The sequence below is a fragment of the Etheostoma cragini genome, chromosome 8 (genome assembly GCF_013103735.1).
Source record: "Etheostoma cragini isolate CJK2018 chromosome 8, CSU_Ecrag_1.0, whole genome shotgun sequence".
Taxonomy (NCBI): Eukaryota; Metazoa; Chordata; class Actinopteri; order Perciformes; family Percidae; genus Etheostoma; species Etheostoma cragini.
Window position 1 is genome coordinate 28259529 of NC_048414.1, and position 19853 is coordinate 28279381.

General features: G+C 41.8%; 3 protein-coding genes and 1 long non-coding RNA gene across 12 annotated transcripts in view; 2 read left to right on the forward strand and 2 right to left on the reverse strand.

Moving 5' to 3' along the window:
* Positions 1 to 1161: 1161 nt before the first annotated feature.
* LOC117948783 (cytochrome c oxidase subunit 8B, mitochondrial) lies at positions 1162 to 4116 on the forward strand. The gene is made up of 2 exons (XM_034878646.1): positions 1162 to 1433; positions 3808 to 4116. The coding sequence occupies exons 1-2, from the start codon at positions 1326 to 1328 to the stop codon at positions 3898 to 3900; spliced, it is 201 nt and encodes a 66-aa protein (XP_034734537.1). The 5' UTR covers positions 1162 to 1325; the 3' UTR covers positions 3901 to 4116.
* Positions 4117 to 9525: 5409 nt separating this feature from the next.
* Positions 9526 to 13821, reverse strand: tmem170a (transmembrane protein 170A). Its single transcript, XM_034878641.1, has 3 exons — positions 13420 to 13821; positions 12058 to 12228; positions 9526 to 11695 (listed from the first exon to the last, which is right to left on the reverse strand). Exons 1-3 carry the CDS (start codon positions 13532 to 13534, stop codon positions 11565 to 11567), a joined length of 417 nt encoding a protein of 138 aa, XP_034734532.1. The 5' UTR covers positions 13535 to 13821; the 3' UTR covers positions 9526 to 11564.
* Positions 10297 to 19853, forward strand: part of LOC117948791 — a 9901-nt gene continuing 344 nt past the window's right edge. Inside the window, exons 1-3 of the long non-coding RNA XR_004657560.1 lie at positions 10297 to 10376; positions 13384 to 13387; positions 16906 to 16913. This is a non-coding gene — a long non-coding RNA (uncharacterized LOC117948791). The remainder of the gene's footprint in view (positions 10377 to 13383; positions 13388 to 16905; positions 16914 to 19853) is intronic.
* Positions 18327 to 19853, reverse strand: part of ppp6r3 (protein phosphatase 6, regulatory subunit 3) — a 27558-nt gene continuing 26031 nt past the window's right edge. For all 9 annotated transcript variants that reach the window (XM_034878571.1, XM_034878570.1, XM_034878572.1 and 6 more), the window contains one exon: positions 18327 to 19267. In XM_034878571.1, coding sequence (XP_034734462.1) covers positions 19216 to 19267 — 52 coding nt within the window. In that variant the 3' untranslated portion in view covers positions 18327 to 19215. The remainder of the gene's footprint in view (positions 19268 to 19853) is intronic.

The window sequence follows — 19853 nt, forward strand, 5'->3', positions numbered from 1 at the left end:
AAACACATTTGCAAGGCACAAGATTAGTGTGACAGTTAGGACTGCAGAAAAGATCATCGGTGCCAACCTGCCCTCCGTCCATGACTTCTACACATCCAGAGTCAGGAAACGGGCAGGAACCATCACTGCAGACCCATCTCACCCCGGACACAATCTGGTCCAGCTTCTGCCCTCTGGTAGGCGCTACAGAGCACTGTACGCCAAAACCAACAGACTCAGGAACAGTTTCTACCCACAAGCCACCTCTCTGATGAACAGCTGACTACTGACCCACAGTCAGGCGAGGTTGCTCGGCCAGTGGAAGCGTTCGCCCCATGTGGGCTGAGTCCTGCAGCAACCCGGGTTCGGGTTCCGACCTGTGGCCCTTTGCTGTGTGTCGTCCCCCATCTCTCTTCCCCTTTCATGTCTATTTACTGTCACTTTATTGGAGGGAAAAGCCCCCAAAAAATAATCTTTAAAAAAAGATTGTATTATCGACCAAAGAGACAACACTAAAATCTTGGTCCAGTTCTGGCGTTGGAGGCGTGTCGCACTGCTGTCTATCAATGGGGCAAATATGTGATTGTTCCACCTTTTAATAGTGATATGTGGGGAGTCAAATCTGCAATGCTCTCTGTCTACTAGCCTGACTGTAGTAGTACAATGTTTTCCTCTAAAGTAGTAGTAGCCTACACCATAAATCAGTAGAATGTTTGTAGGCCTATATTAAGTTCAGGACAAAGGTTCTGGAGAAAACTTCATAGCAAAACCACAGGCCAAGCCCTTAAGAACAGGCACTGTAGGCTTCTAGTAGGCAGGCCAAGATATAAAACACTTACTATGAGGCAATCATTTCCTCTAGAAGTGGACTTTCTTCTATGCAGTAGAAAGTTGCACAAGAGGAACAAATCCTACAAAAAAATCTACATGTAGCTTGACAAAGAGGTGATATATTTAACCTACATGATTTCATTTGTGGAAATAAAGGCTTGAAGCGTCTCCTTGGCAGGCAGCTGTGGTGTTGTGTTCCCAGGGACAGGAGGAGGACGTGGAAGTATCTAGGCCTAGAGGCGGTCTATCTATGGGGAAATGTACCCGGAGGTGAGCCGGCCAATTAAATTCCGACGCCGGTTGAAGGCGTTCAACGTGACGGTCCCCTCCCTCCATCCCTCCCTCCCTCCCTCCCACAGTCACACACACACACACACACACGCACGCACGCAAGCACGCACACACACCCACGCACGCACACACCCTGCGCCTGGCACATAGAGAAAAACAGAAAGTCAGGTAGAGCTGCCTGCAGAGTTGTCCCTAACTATTCTCCAGTCTCCGGTTCCGTCGCCATGTCTCTGCCCACCGTGTCCCGCCTGTTCAGGAGCGCGCTCAGGACTCAGCTGGTCCCTGTGGCCCATGTCTCGGCCAAACCTGCCAAGCACCATATCTCTGCGGGGGTGAGTTCACGTTCACTCTGCTGTCCTCACATGACGGCGGCAGGGCAACAAATGCCCGGCAACAGGCTGGAGGTATCAGGCGGTAACTTAAAAGGCGCTGTTAGCTTGATTAAAGCGTCATTAGCTTGATCAAAGAGTTATTAGCTTGATTAAGCGGTAGGTAGTGCGGTTCCGCCGCGTCGCAGCAGCGCATCTCGGCCTGACATGACCGAGCAGAATCCCGCCTGCTGGCCCCACTTTCCCCTAACTGCGTCAAACTTTATATGTTCATGCTTCATTCATACTTATGTGAGCATATATGTTTATTAACAGAACTATTTGTCCGCGCGACGAGCTTATGAACGAATTTTATTTTATCAAACGAATTTTAATGTTGAACTCTTTCGACATGTGCGACTGTATCTCGCCATTATTCCGCCTTAATCCAACACGTACACATATCGGCTCGGTAATAAATAACTCCGCAATATGGAGACTAGCCTATATATCCCTGGAATGAGCACGTAGGCTTTATATGACATATCTAGCAGAACATAACAGCAGACTATGCAGGACTGGGCATTTCTTCCACAGTTTAAATTAGTTGCGGGTTGGAGTGTGTGTAAATTGGAGTGTAGCCTACTGTGTGAGGGGTGTGTGTGTGTGTGTGTGTGTGTCTGTGAAGCAGGTGCCAACTGACTGACCTTGATTTTGACATACAGACACAGAGACATATTAACCACTTCATGAGACCCCGAAGCTGTTATAACAATATAACAATATGACAATTATCTCAATGTAAAATAACATTAAATATCTACATTTGGGCTTTATAACCAAAAAGATCTTGTTGCCCCAGTTGACACCCTCTGCCATGTCCCCCATGGCCTTCAATGCTGGGCTATGAGAAATCAAATTAGAAAAAAAGTCACTCTATTTTTTTATTCACATAAATATCTTGATATTTTTACAGGTCATGTTTCTTATAATAGAAAATGATAATTTTATGACCAATACATTTATAATTATATACAGAGTGCTTCATTAGTGTCCATAACGGGTTTGAAGACAAATTTTTCCCAATTTAATCAAATAATAACCAATTAGAACAGGGATTTAATTCAGTTCAATTTTATTTTATTTATAGTATCAAATCATAGCAATAGTTATCTCAAGGCACTTTAGAGATGGAGTAGGTCTAGACCACACTCAAAAATGTACAGAGCCCCAACAATAATTCATGTGTAATCTATTGTATAATACTGCTATATTTTGTACATTTATCTATCGCTGGACAATTACCTATCTCTGCTCTTATCTTTGAGTCCCACTGCGGGACAAAGAAGTTCTTCTTATCTTATGGTAACGGTTCTTAGGGAATGAGATATATATATATTCACTTCCATTAAAGGTTCAGTTGCATTTAGCTCAAAGTTTGACCCACTTTGAGAGGTAATGACTTCATAACAAACCAGGAGCAACGTAGAGTCTGGTCTATCTGTAAAGTTTCTGTAAAGAGATATCTCCTGGATTTGACACAATATAAATTAAATTAAATTAGATTTAGAACAGCCAGACTAATGCTTCAAATTGAGATTGTGCTGACATGTGGACTTTCTACTGAAGCTGCAGTAGCACGTCCTTAAATACCAGGATGATGGGTTTCTGCTTGTACTCAGACTTTTGTTCGAGTGCTGAAAATAGATGGGCAGAGTGTTGTTTTTGGACAGACAACAGAATCATAAATGTATTTTTGTTGTGTTTCCTGCCAACGATAACAGCAACCTTCTGCTCTTATGACCAAATTGGGACGAGTCGAGTAAAGAACCACTGGAGATGAAGCGTCACGGAGAAACAGGGTTGGTCCCACACAGCCAGAACACAAAGCAGAATATGTGTAATCATCCGTAATTTGGCTTTGGAGTCTTTGTGAGGTCGCGCTACACGTTTTTTAGGGGTCGCTGTTTTTTTTGCGAGAGCACAATGTGAATTTGCTCAGCGAGTTACTCTGGCATCGAGTAATAATGCTCATTCTAAATGCCCTTAAAGCTGAGCTACACCAATCACATCGATGTATGTGATGTAGGCGGAGCCAGAGGCGAGCTGCACCAATCACATCGGGGTATCTGATAAAGGCGGGACCTAGAGGCGAGCTGCACTAATCACATCAGTGTATCTAATTCACATCGGGGTATCTGATATAGGCGGGGCCTAGAGGCGAGCTGCACCAATCACATCGGTGTATCTGATATAGTTGGGCTAACGTTTTTTTAACATTTCATACTCGTTCAGCTGCCTAAAACGGCTTGGGTGCTGCACCTTAGACTTAAAAAGGCAGGAAAAAAGTATTCTCCCATGCTGCTCAGTGATCTCTCTGTGTCCGTGTGCCCCTCAGGAGCAGGCGATAGCCATGACTGCCCTGTTCGTGGCCATCTTGGGTCCCTCCGGCTGGATCCTGGCTCACCTGGAGGACTACAAGAAGAAGTAGTAGAAGAGGAGGCGGAGGAGGGAGAACAGAGGATCATTCCTGCCCAGATGAAGATGCAGATCAGCCGCCCCCTCTCCCTCCAGGCCTCTTCCTCGCTCGTCCTTCTGATCAGACCAGATGCCAGTTTTCTGCTTTCAAGTTTTTCCTGCACTTCTGTTCATGCACATCTGTGCACCGATCAACCTCTTACCAATAAATACATGTTCCGTGTACAGAGACGTGTGTGTGCTGTTGGGTTGCAGACGTTGCTCTGGTTGAGGTAATATCTGAAATTTCACTGATAAGCAGGACCACGCACAATATGCAGACGCAAACCTTTCCCAGATGGTTTTGCGTATTTTAAGTAAATAAAAGAAAAAATGTACATTAAATCACTTTTAACTAGGGTCGGGTACCGAAATTCGGTTCCTTTGCAACCGCTAGGAACCGGATAGATAGAATGCAAATTTCAATTCCTTATTTTAGTTAATCTGTTGACTGAAATATTTTCAATCTGTTGCTCCAAAACGAACCTAAAAGTATCAGGCTCCCTGTGTAGGATACCGTCAGCTAGCTACGGAACTGGAGGCTTCTTCCTTAATGCTATATTTCCTTCTGGTTACCATACCAACGAAACATTTATTTAGTTGTGACTGGTTATTAGTGTAACTGTCATTCAATGTTACATTAGTGTAGTTGTGTGCGAGGTTTACTTATGTGTTTAGTTTTACAAACCACTAAGAGCCTTTTTTTGATGTAATTTTTCAATAATCGGTTTAGGCATCGGAATCGTAAAAATCCCAACGATACCCGACCCTCGTTTAGAAAAAAGAAAAACTGCCGATTTTCTTTGGGTGTGTTACTAAGGCGTACAGGGCTGCAACTCAATCATTTTCACAATTGATTCTTCTGTTATTTAGTTTAATAATTAATAGAGTAAGAATTACAAAACGTAGAATAAAAACACAAATCATCGCAGTTTGTGTCTATAAACGTCCTGACCGACAGCCCAGACACAAAGAAATTCAGTACACACACACACACACACACACTTCAACCATTGTCAAAATAGTTGGGGATTCATTTTCACACCGAGTGACCCTGAACGCAGCAGGATTTGGATAGGCGTGATATTAAATGAATGTTATTGGCTCCTGTTATATTAACATAGGTTAGTTAGGTTAGTTCTGGTCAGCATGGTGTAAGACAAAAATATGTGTGCAGTAATTACGGGGCAGTTAATACTGGTAGAAAAAGTCTTTTGGCCCGTATTTTAAGAAGAGTATGAAAGAATTTTCTAGAAACATGCTCTTCATATATCCTGAATTGTATGCTAGCCTGTACACAGATGTGACTTTACTGTCTGAAAGGCTGTCTGAGTTACAGCAGCACGACTTTGGACTCTGATACCACATGACACTAATACATTACTTTCTGGAAACGCTTTTTAGGAAATGATACCAAAACAACAGAATGGTAGAATAATGTGTTACCCCACAGAAAGATAAAACAGTGTCACCAGCATATATAGAATACAATAACTAGATACATTCATTTCAGTTTCTGAACATATGTAAAGTTCCATACACATTGTGTACAGTATGTCTACCACATCCTTACTTTTACTTTTGTATTTCTTCAATGTAATTTGTTTTTCATGTTCTCAGAAACAAATTAGCTAAACGGAAGATTATTTTTGTGCATGCGGCTTCAGGGGTTCATCTGCAGGTCACGCTGCTAATTTGGCAGTTTACACTGGCCAGACACAACACGTTTAATCCACTCACCGCTCATCTGTCTCACCTTCTCATCAGCTCTATCTTCTTTACTGCTTTTTCCTCTCCATTTCCTTCTATCTTTTCTAAGTCTTCTTTTTACTGATTCCTGGCATAAGACCTCTTACTCTATGCCAGAGGCTCTCAAAGTACCGCCTGACCTTCCCAAATCATTCATGGTAGAAAAAAAAAGATGACATGAAGAGGAACAATACATGCTGGTGAAAAAAGGCAGGAAAATATAAATAGGTACAGACAAAAAACTCAAAGAAAGACAGTAATAAGAAGGAAGTATGGCAAGAATATGACAAAAAAAAGCAACAAACACTTAAGAAAAATTACAAAAAGTAGAAGGAAGGAAGAATGGAAGGCAAGAATAAGTCCGAAGAAGGTGACAAAAACATCACATTGTTAGTAGAAAAAAACTGTCTCCATATAAAGAGATAGAACAGTCTGATCATGTAACTGAAAAACGTTTAAAGAAACATTTCAAATGTTTAAAATCCATATAGATATAGGCTATATAAATGTAATATGACCATAGAAAGACGCCCTGAGCATTTAAGGGTCCGGTGCCTTGCTCAAGAGCACCATGACAGTGCCCAGGAAGTGAACTGGCCCCTCTCCAGCTACCAGTCCACAACCGTAATTTGGCCCGAACGGGGAGTTGAACCGGCGACCCTCCGGTTCCCGACCCAACTCCCTATGGACCGAGTTTAAATGAAGAAAGCAGCTCTGTCTCAGCTCTCACCACTAGAGGGGGACAAAGGACATGAAGATGCACCACAACGTGATAGTTAAAACATTTTTATTCCATGAAAATATTAACCATTGGCACTTAATTTACTCAATTTTCTAAACAATTTCCATTCGCAATAAAACAAAACAAACTAAATCAGTCCAGGAATGTGGAAATAAATGGTTCTGTTACAGCAGATACTGAGCATTGCTTTTACATTTGTAATTGACTTCGCTGTGGATTAAAAATCATTTACACCTGGCAAATCAAATTAATTGGAATTGAAAGAACATCACAGGAGTCAGGGGGCTTGATGTAAGGGACAACGGCAAGTATTGAAGCCCAACCCCGGCTGAAACAAACACCATGTACAAATAAGAAAATGTAGGGATTTGATTAAAATAGATAAAACAATTCTTGCAAAAGTCAAAATTAGGACTTCATCAAAATGATGATCTCATAACATCAATGTTAGCATACCAGTTTAGCCCATTCCTAAGGTCCAGCCAGCCCAAACTAATGCCGGGTTCAGACTCCACAATGGTTTTGGCTGCGTCAAATTAGTCAAATTATTACACCTGGATATCTCATTTTAATGTAGCATTCCTATTTTTATTATTCCACTGTTTCCTTCCCCTTCCTTAGGAGAAGTAAAACCAGCATACGTACCAATCAGAGGGCAGCTACATCATTAGTGTTACTTAATGTTCTTTTAGTGTTGGCGTAACACTTAATACACATTCTTTTGCCTGGTTTATGATGCTGTGTTAAGTAGCTTCTAGAACATTCACACAGGGACTTTAACTCCATCTGGGAGTCTGACGTGGAGGACCCTGAGACGGCCTCGTCTGTGTGCATGGACATTTACTGCAGCAGAAAGTATCTGCTTTTGACCTCTGACCTTTTTCTCTCGATTTAAGAGGCCAACGTGTGGAATTCATGTTTATGGTCTTAGTATGGGTCGCATGAGAAGATCAACAGAACTCAGAGAAATACACCTTGGTTCTGAAAGCAAACGCACACAGATGAGGAAACCAATCAGGAAGTTTAAAAAAAAAAAAAAAAAAAAAACCTTTTTCAAGGAAAACCCTCAAAAAAACCTTCAAAATATCGCAAACCACCCCTTCCCTCTTTGAAAAAAACAAACACCAAAATGTTAAAAACCGTCAGGAAAAAACATTCAAAAGCATCAAGCACCCACTCAGTTCCTGATTGGTCCCACGGCTCATTTAAATCAAATGATTATGATACGATGACGGTGTACTCGGGGCAACCCTTCCTGTTCCCACACTGAAGTTGTCAACGCCAACATGTGCTGCTGTAACAGAACCAGAGAGCACACACACACACACACACACACACATATTCTCAGAGAGATAATTACACAAGCGTAAGAAAATAAACATTCTCCGACCCGTACAGCGTAAAGCAAGGCCAAGGGCTCGTCTGCTTCTGCCTCAGCCGCGGTTCACTGAGGGGCTCGGATGCTTTCAAAGTCTTTGTAGGAACAACGATGTAACTTCCCTCGCCTCGAATGGCCGTGCTCTTCTAAAAATATGTTCAGTCAGTTGTTCATTTCACACTGAAATTACAAATCTGAAGGAGTTAGTGGCGTGGTGTGGCAGGAAATCTCTCGAGGCTCTAAAAGACCCAACCTTAAAATGGTTCTACAAGACAAAAAGGCAACAAAACAAAACCGTCAAGTCTTCAGCTAACTAGCCGTTTGAAACTATTCCTGTCCCATTGTCTGTCCCACGGCTGCCGGGCGTCCCGAGCCTTGTCCTTACAATCTGAGTCCACATTATTTCCTTTCATGGTTTCTTAGATTGTACTTCCCAGAACTAAAACATGGGCCGAACATTCTTGATTTGCTGCACATCTAACATGCACTGAGAGACTATTCGTTCAGATGCAACAGAACTGAAGTGTAGCAGTACATGAAAAAATAAATTCAAGCCATCTTTGGTTTGAAGGGTTAAAGGAACTATTTTCGGGGTTATACGAGAATCTGCAGTTTGCTCCCTCTTTACTCCCGATCCCGGGATCCTGGAGATTATAATGCCATCTGCAGCATAATATAGGAAAACAATCTGCACCAGAATTAGAACAAACCACCACGTAGGGAACAAAGACACATAATAAGTGACTCAACAGACTGCAGCGGGGGCCAGATGTTAAAAACATGTGCACGCTGGTTCCCACACATGACCTGGGATTTCTAAAAGAAGCACCTCACGCAGACTCCAGACCAGCTACAGCGTCTTCTAGAGAGATCTGGGGCCGACATGGTGTCCAGGAGATTAGGATGTTACCTTATGGTGAAACACTGTTCAGGCGGTTGGACCATTTACCAGATTGTTATGATTTCTGCATTAGGCACGGCGTTCGGTTAAATGTCAAAGGTGCATTTATAACATTTATGAGTGATTGAGTTTTATCACTCCATTTGTAATCCTGAATTGGGAAGCACATTGTAGAGCCCGGCCAATGTATCGGGGGGGGGGGCATATTAAGTATTCCCAATCTAGCGGTATCGGCTTTTCAAAAAATAAATTATTCTGATAAATTAATATTTGAAAAATCCAAACGGACTGTCAACCATGTTCTGAGTGTTGGCGTTGCATAGTCTGTCCACCAGAGGACGCTGTCCAACGTCCCTGTTGGCAACACAGATTCTTTTTTCGTTAATGTGTTTTTGTTTTAGGGTTCATTTCTTAAGTTTGTATTTTTATACTTTTTATTTATTAGAACTTTAATATATTTTGATGTTCCTCTGTTCTGTTGACACTGACAATAAAACAAATGATCGTATTTTAGTGAGAACTCATAAATAACTACAAAAAACTAATGTTAGAAAACATAAACTGATTTTCTGAGTTTCTGGATTTTGTTTTCATATATACCTCTCTGCCTGTATATCAGAATATCCGATTTTTAAATCAACAAATACTTGTATCAATATCAGCCTAAAAAATCCTTCATCGTTGGGCTCCACTACCTATTGTATTTCACTTGACGGCATGCTTACAGAGTGCATATTAATTATGCAGCTCATTTTTGGTCCCGGGACCCTTAAGTGCACACGTGTCAAACTCAAGGCCCTGGGGGCCAAATCCGGCACCTTGCAGACTCTGATCCGGTCTGCATATCGGTTTAGGTTCACAAGGAATTCTGGCCCACGTAGTTGTACACTAAACCAAAAAGACGGGAAATGTTTTTCAAACTACAGTTACACAAAACTCAAAGCAGGACTCAGACCTGTGAAACAGGTTGTCGTAAATCTGTTAGTCTACTCTTAAAAATGTAATCCATGTTTTGCTTGATTTGCTAAAGTCTGAGACGGCTAGGGAACCTTTTTTGCTGACTTTTTCAGGGCGTTATAGATACATTTATACAGACCAAATTGTAAGTGAGAAGACCGTATGAGACATGCAATGAATCAGTCAAAATCTTTTACCTTTACACCAAAAGCAAGTCAATGAACTCTACATGTTCATAAAATTCAATGATGATGCAAACTCATTTCTTGATGCAGTTTTTACAGAAGCAGCTTATCATCAAGACAAAGATACAAAAATAGAAATCAAAACCAATGGAAAAGTGACTCCTGTCACAACAGTAGATCCCTGTCTGGTAGCAGCTAGTGGAACTCCCTACTAAGTAGTCGTTTAAACAGAAACAGCATCAATTATAAGCTCCATCTTTTTCCTCATTAAAGTAAAGGTTTTCCATGCAGAGTTCACCTCGGTCTGTGTGTTGCCCGTGATGGGGACGCAGAAGCACCTAAATATGACGAGTCCAACAACTAACAACCACACTTCTGTTCAATCACCGTATTACAACGTAATACATCTAGTGCAGAGAAATAAAAACAGCAAAACCTATTTGGTCATAAAGATCGAAAAGCTACAAAGACCTGGAAATCATTTAGAATATATACAAATCAGTTCAGTGTCCCAAAATGACACACCTGTAAAAACAGGGTCATTTAGAGAGAAAAGCAACAATCAACAACTCTTTTGGGGTTTGTGGAGTAATCTGTGCGCACCTCTGATCTATTCACTCACAACCAAACACACCAACCAAGAGGATGAGAATCTCAACACATTCTATAGGCTGCATTTGCAGGGCAGAATAAAAAAATTTAAATGTTGTGTCCCATAAAAACGTTATCAATAAAAACCTTGATGCTTGTCTGAAATAAATTAGCAGAGAAAGCTAGAAGGGAACGGGATGCAGGAGCTTCTAACTTATTGAGAATCAACAGTAACACACAGGCAGTCCGACTAGAATGAAAGGAGCAGGGGACAGTGTTAAAGAAAGACAGCCCTGAAGATAAACACCACTTTGGAAGTCAGAAAAAAGAAGTTAAGGCCTCAAGAAAAAAAAAAAGCCAGAATCTTGCATATAACCATCATCTTCCTGCCTGTTATTCTGTCTCTTGGCAGTCATTGCATGGAGTCAAACTGTTGTCAGACCAATAGTGAAAGACACACACACACACACAGATACACACAAACACACACACACACACACAAACACAGCCCCTGAGAAAGGTTAGTGTCATCCTGCTGCTGACCGACAACCCCGGCGATAAGGAACAGCAGCATCCTGCTTCCTTCACACCACACAGGAAGAACTATTATTAATAATTAAAGAAATGATTATTTAATAATATTATTTAAAAATGCCGCTAGCCCTGGGAGCGCATCTTCAATATATTTTTAAGATCAGAAAAAAAAGTGTGTGTAGTGTGGTCGGCCCGTGATGTGAAAGCAGCGCTGTGCTGTCCTACAGTGGACATCTTTCAGAAGGCTTAGTGCTGCAAACACACCTCCAGCTCTTTCTTTCATAGTTCAATCAAATCCGCTCCCGTCTTCCAGTAGGAAAATGACGCCATGTCCCGGGCCCTACTGGTTTACAAGGGAACCGGGATTTTCCAGGGAGCGAGTCTTGTACCACGTTAAACTCGGGTTCCACCAAGAGAAGGTGCGACTGGTGTCAAGACTCAGCTGCCAGTCAGCGGGCCAGCCAGCGGGACAGCCGGCGGGACAGCCAGGGGCCCAGCCAGGGGCCCAGCCAGGGGCCCAGCCAGGGGCCCGACCAGCGGGCCAGCCAGCGGGCCAGCCAGGGACCCGACCAGCGGGGCAGCCAGGCAGGCCTCGGCGCTGCTAAAGGGTGGCAAGCACCCTAAAGAAGGAGATGAGGAGGACACAAAAAGACTGTCCCACACCGAAAAATAGAGCCTCCAAATGGATCATCCTCTTTCCTGCAGCCTTGTACACACCTGCTATGGCTGCACCTTTAAAAAGAAAAAAAAAAGAATAATAATGAGGCAAAGACATTTTTCAACAGATTTATTGTTTAGTTTGACCTAATGGCTAAGTCTGTCCCTGGTTAGTCAACTAATCAGCAGTTTTTTTTAAGATTACTCTTTTTCCTCCAGTCTAACTCCAGGGCACCACCACCACTGGATAAGGGTGGTGCTGCACCCCATTGCCCAGAAAGAGTTTTCACATAGACATTGTATGACAAAAAAAACTTTTATATTTCAGCGGATGATTATTTGGGGGTAAATCAACTTATCAGCCCGAACACTTAAAAGGTTCTTGTTTAAACCGTCACGTTTTTTACATTTTAACACTGACTGACTGTAAGACTTACTGGTGAGGACTCCCCCACAAAGTGGTCCCACGATGCCCATGAGGACGATGGCGATGGGAATGAATCGGGCGATCTTGTGCTGGCGCAGCGTGGCGAGGGCGAGCAGCGCTGCCGGCAGGTGGAAGACCAGAGAGGAGACCGCTGCCCACAGAAACACTCCGTACCACATCTCTGGAAACACACACAAGCACGCACGCACGCAGACACGCATCACTGCATGCCCATCATAGTGCTCGTTGTTTACAGGTCCACCGTGCACTAGGACAATTCAATTAGGGCATTCAATTATTCATTAAAGTGATCCCAGCTGTCTGGCTCCACAGCCTTCATTTCCTCTACACAGGGGGACACACCAGAGCATGGGGAATGAGAGGGAGAAACGCCAATACAGGAGGAATGAGAGGGTGGAACAGCAGAGCAGGGGGAATGAGAAGATATTCCTTCTTAAACCATAACGCAGCAATATAGGCATAAATATAGCCTCAGTCTAATGCTTAAAGAAGCTGCAGATGCTTTTATACAGGTGACGGGGCTCACTGTGGGGTCTGGTGAATTTGAAAATGATGTGACTCATGTGCTATGATCTTCACCCACCAGATCTTAACACTCCCCAGCCCCCTCTAAACACCAATTGAGGCAGTATTTTTGATGGAATGCTGTTCATCCCTACCAGGAGAGTTCCACCCCTTATCTGCTGGAAACAATGGCCCCCGCTTGGAGAATGTGGACACCCATGGACACATACTGCATGTTCTTCAGCACAATAATGGGCAATTCAAAACGTCAATATTAATCACAAATGCTTTCAAATATTTGTCAATGTTCAAGTGACTATATTTAACTAAAAAGGTTTCTGAAACTGTAATTTTTCATCTTTTTTTATATCGTTTTTAATACTGCCTCTGCCCGGTCCCATTTTCAGTCCCAAACAAGTGGCATGGTTAAATGTAAGAACACACACGATAGCATACAAAATAGAGGAGCTGTAAGAAAGTATTCTTAACTACAACGTTCTTACAGTAACACCTAAAACAGCTAAGCACATCGCAGTCCTACAATAATCGATTATACTCGCCATTTTTAAACATTTAACCATCGCTTTGGACAAAGTCCGACTATTAGAACAACCGTTGGGGTGAAGCAGGAAGTTAGCTAGCTAGCTTCACGAATACACAGGCTATGGATAAGGCTAACGCAAACAAACCAGCGTTAACCTTAACGGTAATCTCTTATAGGGACACATTTTAACGTTGACATGTTTGTTAAAAGGGAAACACTAGACGCGACTTCATGTGATATCCATCCCCCGTCTGGGTACGTAGCTAGCTATGTTAGCTGTCAAGCTAGCCAACATAAGCCCACCTGAGAAGTCGTTGAGAGAAGTGTCGTTGCCTCGGTGTGTGCCATTCTTTCTCGGCACTAAATTCAAACCGAGTATTTGCTGGACGAGGCCTATCTCACTGTACCTATCCTGCATTACTCACGCTGAAACTACACACTGCATCTGTGAATCAAAGACTTGTAAAGCCACGAGAGCAGGTGAGGAATTTGCTAAAACGCGGGTCTGGTCTTGACGCAAGACTGCCTAGCATCAAGCTAGCTGTAAACATAACTTGTTTTGACGTCACCAAGCACGACGTCCGACCCTAGCTCATGGGTGAATTTTAAACCCAATGGGAAGTCTGTCAGGAAGTAGCGCGAACTCAAAACAAGATCTCTGGACGGAACTAAACTGAAGTAGAGGTCATAAAACTTCAGATTATGCAGAGTAAATATTGTTGCTAGTGAGTACGAATCCTCCTCAATGAAGTTAATAGGGTTTGAGTTTACGTCACTAGGAATTAGCCTGCCTGGGAGGCTAAACTCCGGGAACATTTAGCTCAGAGTTAAGGTGCATTTATGACGGTCGGACCAAACGGCCATTAATAGTTATTAACCCAAATGCACGTCTGCCTTCTTTCAAATGTTTGGTTCACTCATAACCACTTATGAAGTTCTAGAGAAAGGTTTCTATAGATATTAGTATTTACATATTAGAATACTTTGTATTTTCTCATCTGTTTTAGGACTTTGTAGAAGAGTATTGTTAGGGTAATTATAACTACAGCAAGGAATTTCTGAGAATGCTGCCCCTCTTAGTCAGCTAAGCTTTCTTTAGTTGATTATACATTTGTCATGCTTTTTCATGCTGGATGACTAAACTAAAGACTTAAAGTGGTGCTTTAGCAAGATTCTTAGTGGAGAAACCCAGTTTGACAGACGGTAAATGGATGCGCCTTTTCTAGTCCAAACGATCAGTCAGAACGCACTGATGGGTCGATTAAACCGACTAGTTGAGAATTTCTCTAGGTCGAGGACAGCTCTAATTTCTGAAGAAATGTGTATCCATTTCACGGGAGGTGCATAGGTCAGGACCCAAAGAATAGCAGTGCTGAGCCACTGCAATACCACAGGCCAAGCAAGCGGCTGCACTAGTATCAATAACGTATAGAAGATGTGAAATATTAAAAGGTTTGTGGGTAAGAGCTATGGAAGTTCATTTCTGCCAATTATCCTGTAAGTCACAATACTATGCAATTTAAAGTAATGACCTAGTATCTCAAAATAATGTTTTTAATTACGTTTTCTTCATGGTTTAGCAGCACTAATGCCACTTTAAGCTGGGCTTAGATGTGAGCTTAAGGTATTCTGTATTCATTTAGGAGTATTAATTTCAAACACGTAGCCTACTTTAACACAGATTTAAAAAAAAGAAAAAAAAAGTGAATAGAATAAGTGAATTTGGTTTTGAATTTGGCAAGGTGCGGTGGCGACACACGACTTACCACCGCCAGAATCTCACTGACACCACCTGGGGACTTTGACCCCAAGATGTGCTTCACTTCTACCTTAATACCCAGTTTCACAAAGGCTACCCAGGCTCGCCAAGTGAAGCAAGACAGAGACGTGATTCCAAAAACAAAAACTTCTTTATTGATAATAAAATGGTTAGACTGGAAGTGCCTGAAAAGAGGGTGGTTAGAAATGTAGATTAATCAAATTGGGAAAATTGAATTTAAGTAGGACAAAAAAAAGCAGTAAATTCTTTAATACATTTACACTCCCAGTTACATAAAATTACCAAAGGGGAAGTGTGCAGAGGCCAGCTGTAGATAGGCAATCTAACTCAGGGTGTGTTTCAGGGTGCATTAACTTACCGCCACTGCAATCGATAGTCACTGCAAATCGTGTCCAAGTGCCATTATCACCACAAACTGTGCAGGGACCCACACTAGCGTGCCTAGCCTCCACTGCAATCTGGCTACTAGCTACACTGAAAAGGAACTAACAAAGCAAACATACATAAATAAAAATAAAAAAAGCCTGGTGGCACTTTAATAACATACTAAACCAAAGAAAACGGCAGCTGACAACCTACAAGTTAGAAAACAGTTAAAAACAGGTTTACCAGCAATGTGAAATAACTTCCTTCCAGTAGCCGTCATAACTTGCTGCTGGTTAATCCTACCTTACACCATGGGCTCAGTAGAACAAGACAAATACCACAGGCAGGGGAACTTTGGATTTTGGCAAACTTTGGAGACATGCAAACTGCATCAAAAATGTGTATGTCTTCAAAGCATAACCCAGGGTTTCTATCTACTCACCTGCCTCAATGGTCACAGAGAGGGGCCTATGTGACAGGCAGAGAAAGCCAGAGGCAACCATGAGGGCACAGGTGCCTTAATGAGCTCAGCTAATGAGGGGGGCGGGTTCTGGTTGGAGCTAGTTGGGTCCTAGGGAGGTGTGTCAAAGAGCAGACAGTGCAGGGATGAATTCCTAAAGTTCTGCACACGTGCAAACCCCACTGCAATCCTTTTATTTTAATGGGCCCGATGCTTTTTGTTAACAATTCGAATGTATCTCACCTGTAAATAGTCAAGTAGTTTAGCGATTGCATTGCAATGTATTTCAAGAATAAAACTGATACTTTAGATAAAAAGAAAGTTGAGACAAAGCTACGATGAGCCTTGGTAACCGGACGTCTCCTTCATGAAAAGTAGAACAGCTAGTTTTAACAGAGCAGTCCGCCGTGTGTCATCAGCGCACATCATGCCTTGGGTCTTGCAGCCGGTGGAAAGCAACTGCAGTCCCTGGCTCAAATACCTGCAATTTGGTTTTTGAACATTAAATCATGTGAACAAGTTCCAATAGAATCCCAAAATACACATGCTAAGCTAAGAAAGGAGAATAATGTCTCCTTTAATTTGCCGTTTGACACAAAAAAAACAGCTCTTGGTCACAATCATACTTTTCACATACACAGCAAATTATCCTTGAAAGCCTAGACAATATTCCATTAACACCATCTTCTCATTTACTTTAGTACCCCTGGCCATAGGAAAATGTACTCCAAGCGGTAATGAAGAGGAATAGTAAAATGCTAATATTTTTCTAATTAGGGGGCAAAAAAATAGAAATTTAGTATTTGCAATGTCACTTCTGAAATAATTTTTACATTTAGAAATTAACATAATATACTTTTCCATTTACACCTTCCAGTACCATTGTTGAAAATGGGGGGGGGAAGGTAAGAAATGACTGACCTTTACCAGGTTTTGCTTGACTGTAGAATTATTCAGCGCTGCAGACATCAGAGCTCTTCAAAGGTGGCAGCATCAAAATCCATAACTCCTTCCTAAGTTTCTACACCGACGTTGGTTTTTAATGTATGAAAGCTGAAGAAGAATGTGACATTCTCACTCCGAATAACCATCTAAAACAGTGTTTCACAATAAATTAAGACTGACAGCCCAGAAATCTGGGTAATTGTAAGATATTTCCTGATTTCCTCTGTCTGGAAATTAGCGTTCAAAGTCCTGTAATGAGTACTGAAGAAACTCTAGTGGGATTGTGTAACTGGCCTAATTCAACCTTAGTTACAATAAAAAACTCAAGAAAACCATCTGCAAAGACCACTTAGCTTTAGAAATTAAGATGAAATTTAATTAATCTGACAAAAAAGTGGGTTGTACCATCATCTGTAAATAGGTTTGTTTCCCTTCCAATGCCGTAACAGAAAGCTTTGAGTTACATTTTCTTTGGGAACCAAATCCCAACCACTGAAGAATTTATTGACAAGATGAAAAAAAAATAAAGACATTTGGTGAGGGGAAAGGAAGCGGTTCCATGGAAACAAGTAAGGCTGCGAGGAGTATGATTTCTAAAAACGTATGCACTATGTAAAGCCCAGCTGCAGGTAGACGCATCGGTAAAGTAAATCTAATGTGGACGGACAGTTAGCAGTAATGCTGCAACAGATCTGGTGCCAGTCCAGAGTTCGTTGAGAGAAAATGAATATGTCCCAAGATACCCATTACAAGTTTTAAGTTTCTTCGAGAATTACGAGGTTGAATTTCCAAGTCAATGCATCGCCTCATGAAGACGGATTTGTAAATAGAGGTGGTGATTTCAAAAAACAAAAAAAACAACCTGGAACAAGGATGCGTTCAGACTGACAAAAGCCCTTTAAAAAGGCTTCAGACTCAAACTGGACTTCCTGGATTAAACACTCAGTCTGGTGGGGGGAGACAAGACCAAATCCGATGGAGGAAGAAGGCAGCAACGCCTAAACACTGCACAGCATATTCTCAGGAAGGCTTTTAGCAGTTAACAATTAGCAGGTAAACAAGTGACTTAAGCCCTCCACCTTATAAAGTAATCTAACCTGAATGTGCATATTTTGATTGGCCAGCAGGTGCATTGTCAGATCTCGATGCGTTACAGCCAACACTGAGCCATTTCCTGGTCCGAGCCTCCTGTCGACACCCCACATTTGCTTACATCACCGTGAAAAGAGAGGTGCTTTTGTCAGCCTGAACACAGTCTAAGAATAAACACCTGTGGCTGGAACTTGATCATCCATACCAAAAGTGCAACTTAGTTGTCTTCAGGTAGTAATTCTTGTCATAAAGTGACTGAATCGCGCGTAGCTTCATGATGAGCACTAGTTTCTTTCAGAAGGTAACTCATTTGCTAAATTGTTACCATTTAATCTCATGTTCCTGTGTGTAGTTTGTCCTCCAGCCAACTTTCACTTTCCTCCTAAGTTCTCTAAAATGTTGTAGCTACCCATAAAATACGGCTGCCCTCTGCATACATGCATCTTCAACCAGCAATGGAATTTGCAGAGGGTGATTCTGATCTAAAGGGAGACCCCCAAGTTGAGAACCACTGGTCTCGAAGGAACTTCAAATAAAAAAAATAATGTTTGGGCCAAAGACGAGGAGTGTGGTTCTAAAGAAGTTTAGTTAGTTCTAAAAAGACAAGCTCAGAATTTATTTACAGCTCCCAGTTTAGGCTGTACTGACAACAAACTCTCTCCTGTTGGGCCTTCTAGCTGCGAGGTAGGAAACCAGTTAGCATGAATGCAGCCTGCTAGAAGAGGACAAGGTGGTGGTATGGCTCTTTAGAAAAAAAAAAAAAATAACCATCATCTTACTTCCATAATAAATTAAAAAAAAAAGCTACTAAAAAAGCGTGTCAAATCTTACTCAATTCATAAGAATACAAGAGAAAAAACATTTACAAATGAGACCTGCAGCCAAATAAAACTAAGCGTGTTTTCTTTTAAATGTATTTCAATTCGTAGATCAGAGACACAGACCAAAGGTGGGCGAGAATTTTAGATATAGCAACTGTTGTATTAAGTATGCAGGATAACAGATCCAGCCAGTGACACCGGCTTAGTGGTTGGTTGAGACACCAATCAGCTATTCCTGTTTCTGTGGTAATTCATCTTATGTTTCTGTATACATTTTTCTTTTTATAAAATATTTTATTCATACAATCATTTCTTTAACTATAGCAACATTACTATTTAATTTTGAGTGGCAAGATATCAGTCGCACATCACCTCATAAGAACAATAGTATATAAACAAATGCAAAAAAAAAAAGATTCTGTATCCATTTGAGTATGTCTCTCATTTTGCTTTTCAGTTCATTTTGTGTCTGTACACCTGTCTGTCTTTCTGTCAGTGATGAGCCAATGGGAGTATTGCTGGTCCTGGTGGGGGCGTGTGATTGGTACAGCTCTGAGCAGTGGCCTCCACTGGCTGGCCAGGAGGAGGGCCCTGCATGGCAGAACAGGCTGGACATTGGCTGGCATAGGCAACCCTCACGCCGGCCCGTTTACAGCTGGCTCTGAGGACACGGCACTGTGGTCCAGTCTGGGCGGGAATGCAAAGAGAGGGATATGGAATCATTTGAAGACGGAAGTAAAAAACAAAAAAACAAAAAAAACATCTTGTTTTTTAGCTGTAAAACTACAGAAACTTTAACATGTGTTTGACTGGCAGCTCAATGTGAGTAGTATCTTACACAGCTCCTAATGATACATTTTATTTGTTGAGTTTTTCAAGACACCCACAACATATATTAATAAAAACAACACAAGCACAACAAATGTATCAATTTTAAAATCCAAAAACTTTCACACGGTAAAACAACTACGTCAGTAATATCAAGGTGGATAAGGTGAAAGCTATGTCGGGTATGCCAATCTAAAGAGATTTGTTCCTAGTTGAGAGTTGAATTGATGAGTCCAGTTCAGTGGTGGGAGCGAGTTCTAAAGATGTGGGGCGGAACACACAAAGGCCCTGGCACCCAAGGTGCTGAGCCCGAATGTTGGGACAGGTAAAAGTGCAGCTGGGGAGGAACAAAGTGTGCGGGGAGGAGTGTACAGTTGTGTTCGAAATAATAGCAGTGCCTTTAGAAAAATGAGTAAATGTCAAAATTCTTCAAAGAAATTGTACT

Excerpts from the sequence above, each read along its gene's own strand:
- tmem170a (XM_034878641.1), bottom strand. The coding sequence starts at position 13,534 with ATGCAGGATAGGTACAGTGAGATAGGCCTCGTCCAGCAAATACTCGGT. Across the intron at positions 12,229-13,419 it reads TTCTCTCAACGACTTCTCAG|AGATGTGGTACGGAGTGTTT; the intron begins GTGGGCTTATGT and ends GTGTGTTTCCAG. Across the intron at positions 11,696-12,057 it reads TTGTGGGGGAGTCCTCACCA|GTGCAGCCATAGCAGGTGTG; the intron begins GTAAGTCTTACA and ends TTCTTTTTAAAG.
- LOC117948783 (XM_034878646.1), top strand. The coding sequence starts at position 1,326 with ATGTCTCTGCCCACCGTGTCCCGCCTGTTCAGGAGCGCGCTCAGGACT. Across the intron at positions 1,434-3,807 it reads AGCACCATATCTCTGCGGGG|GAGCAGGCGATAGCCATGAC; the intron begins GTGAGTTCACGT and ends TGTGCCCCTCAG.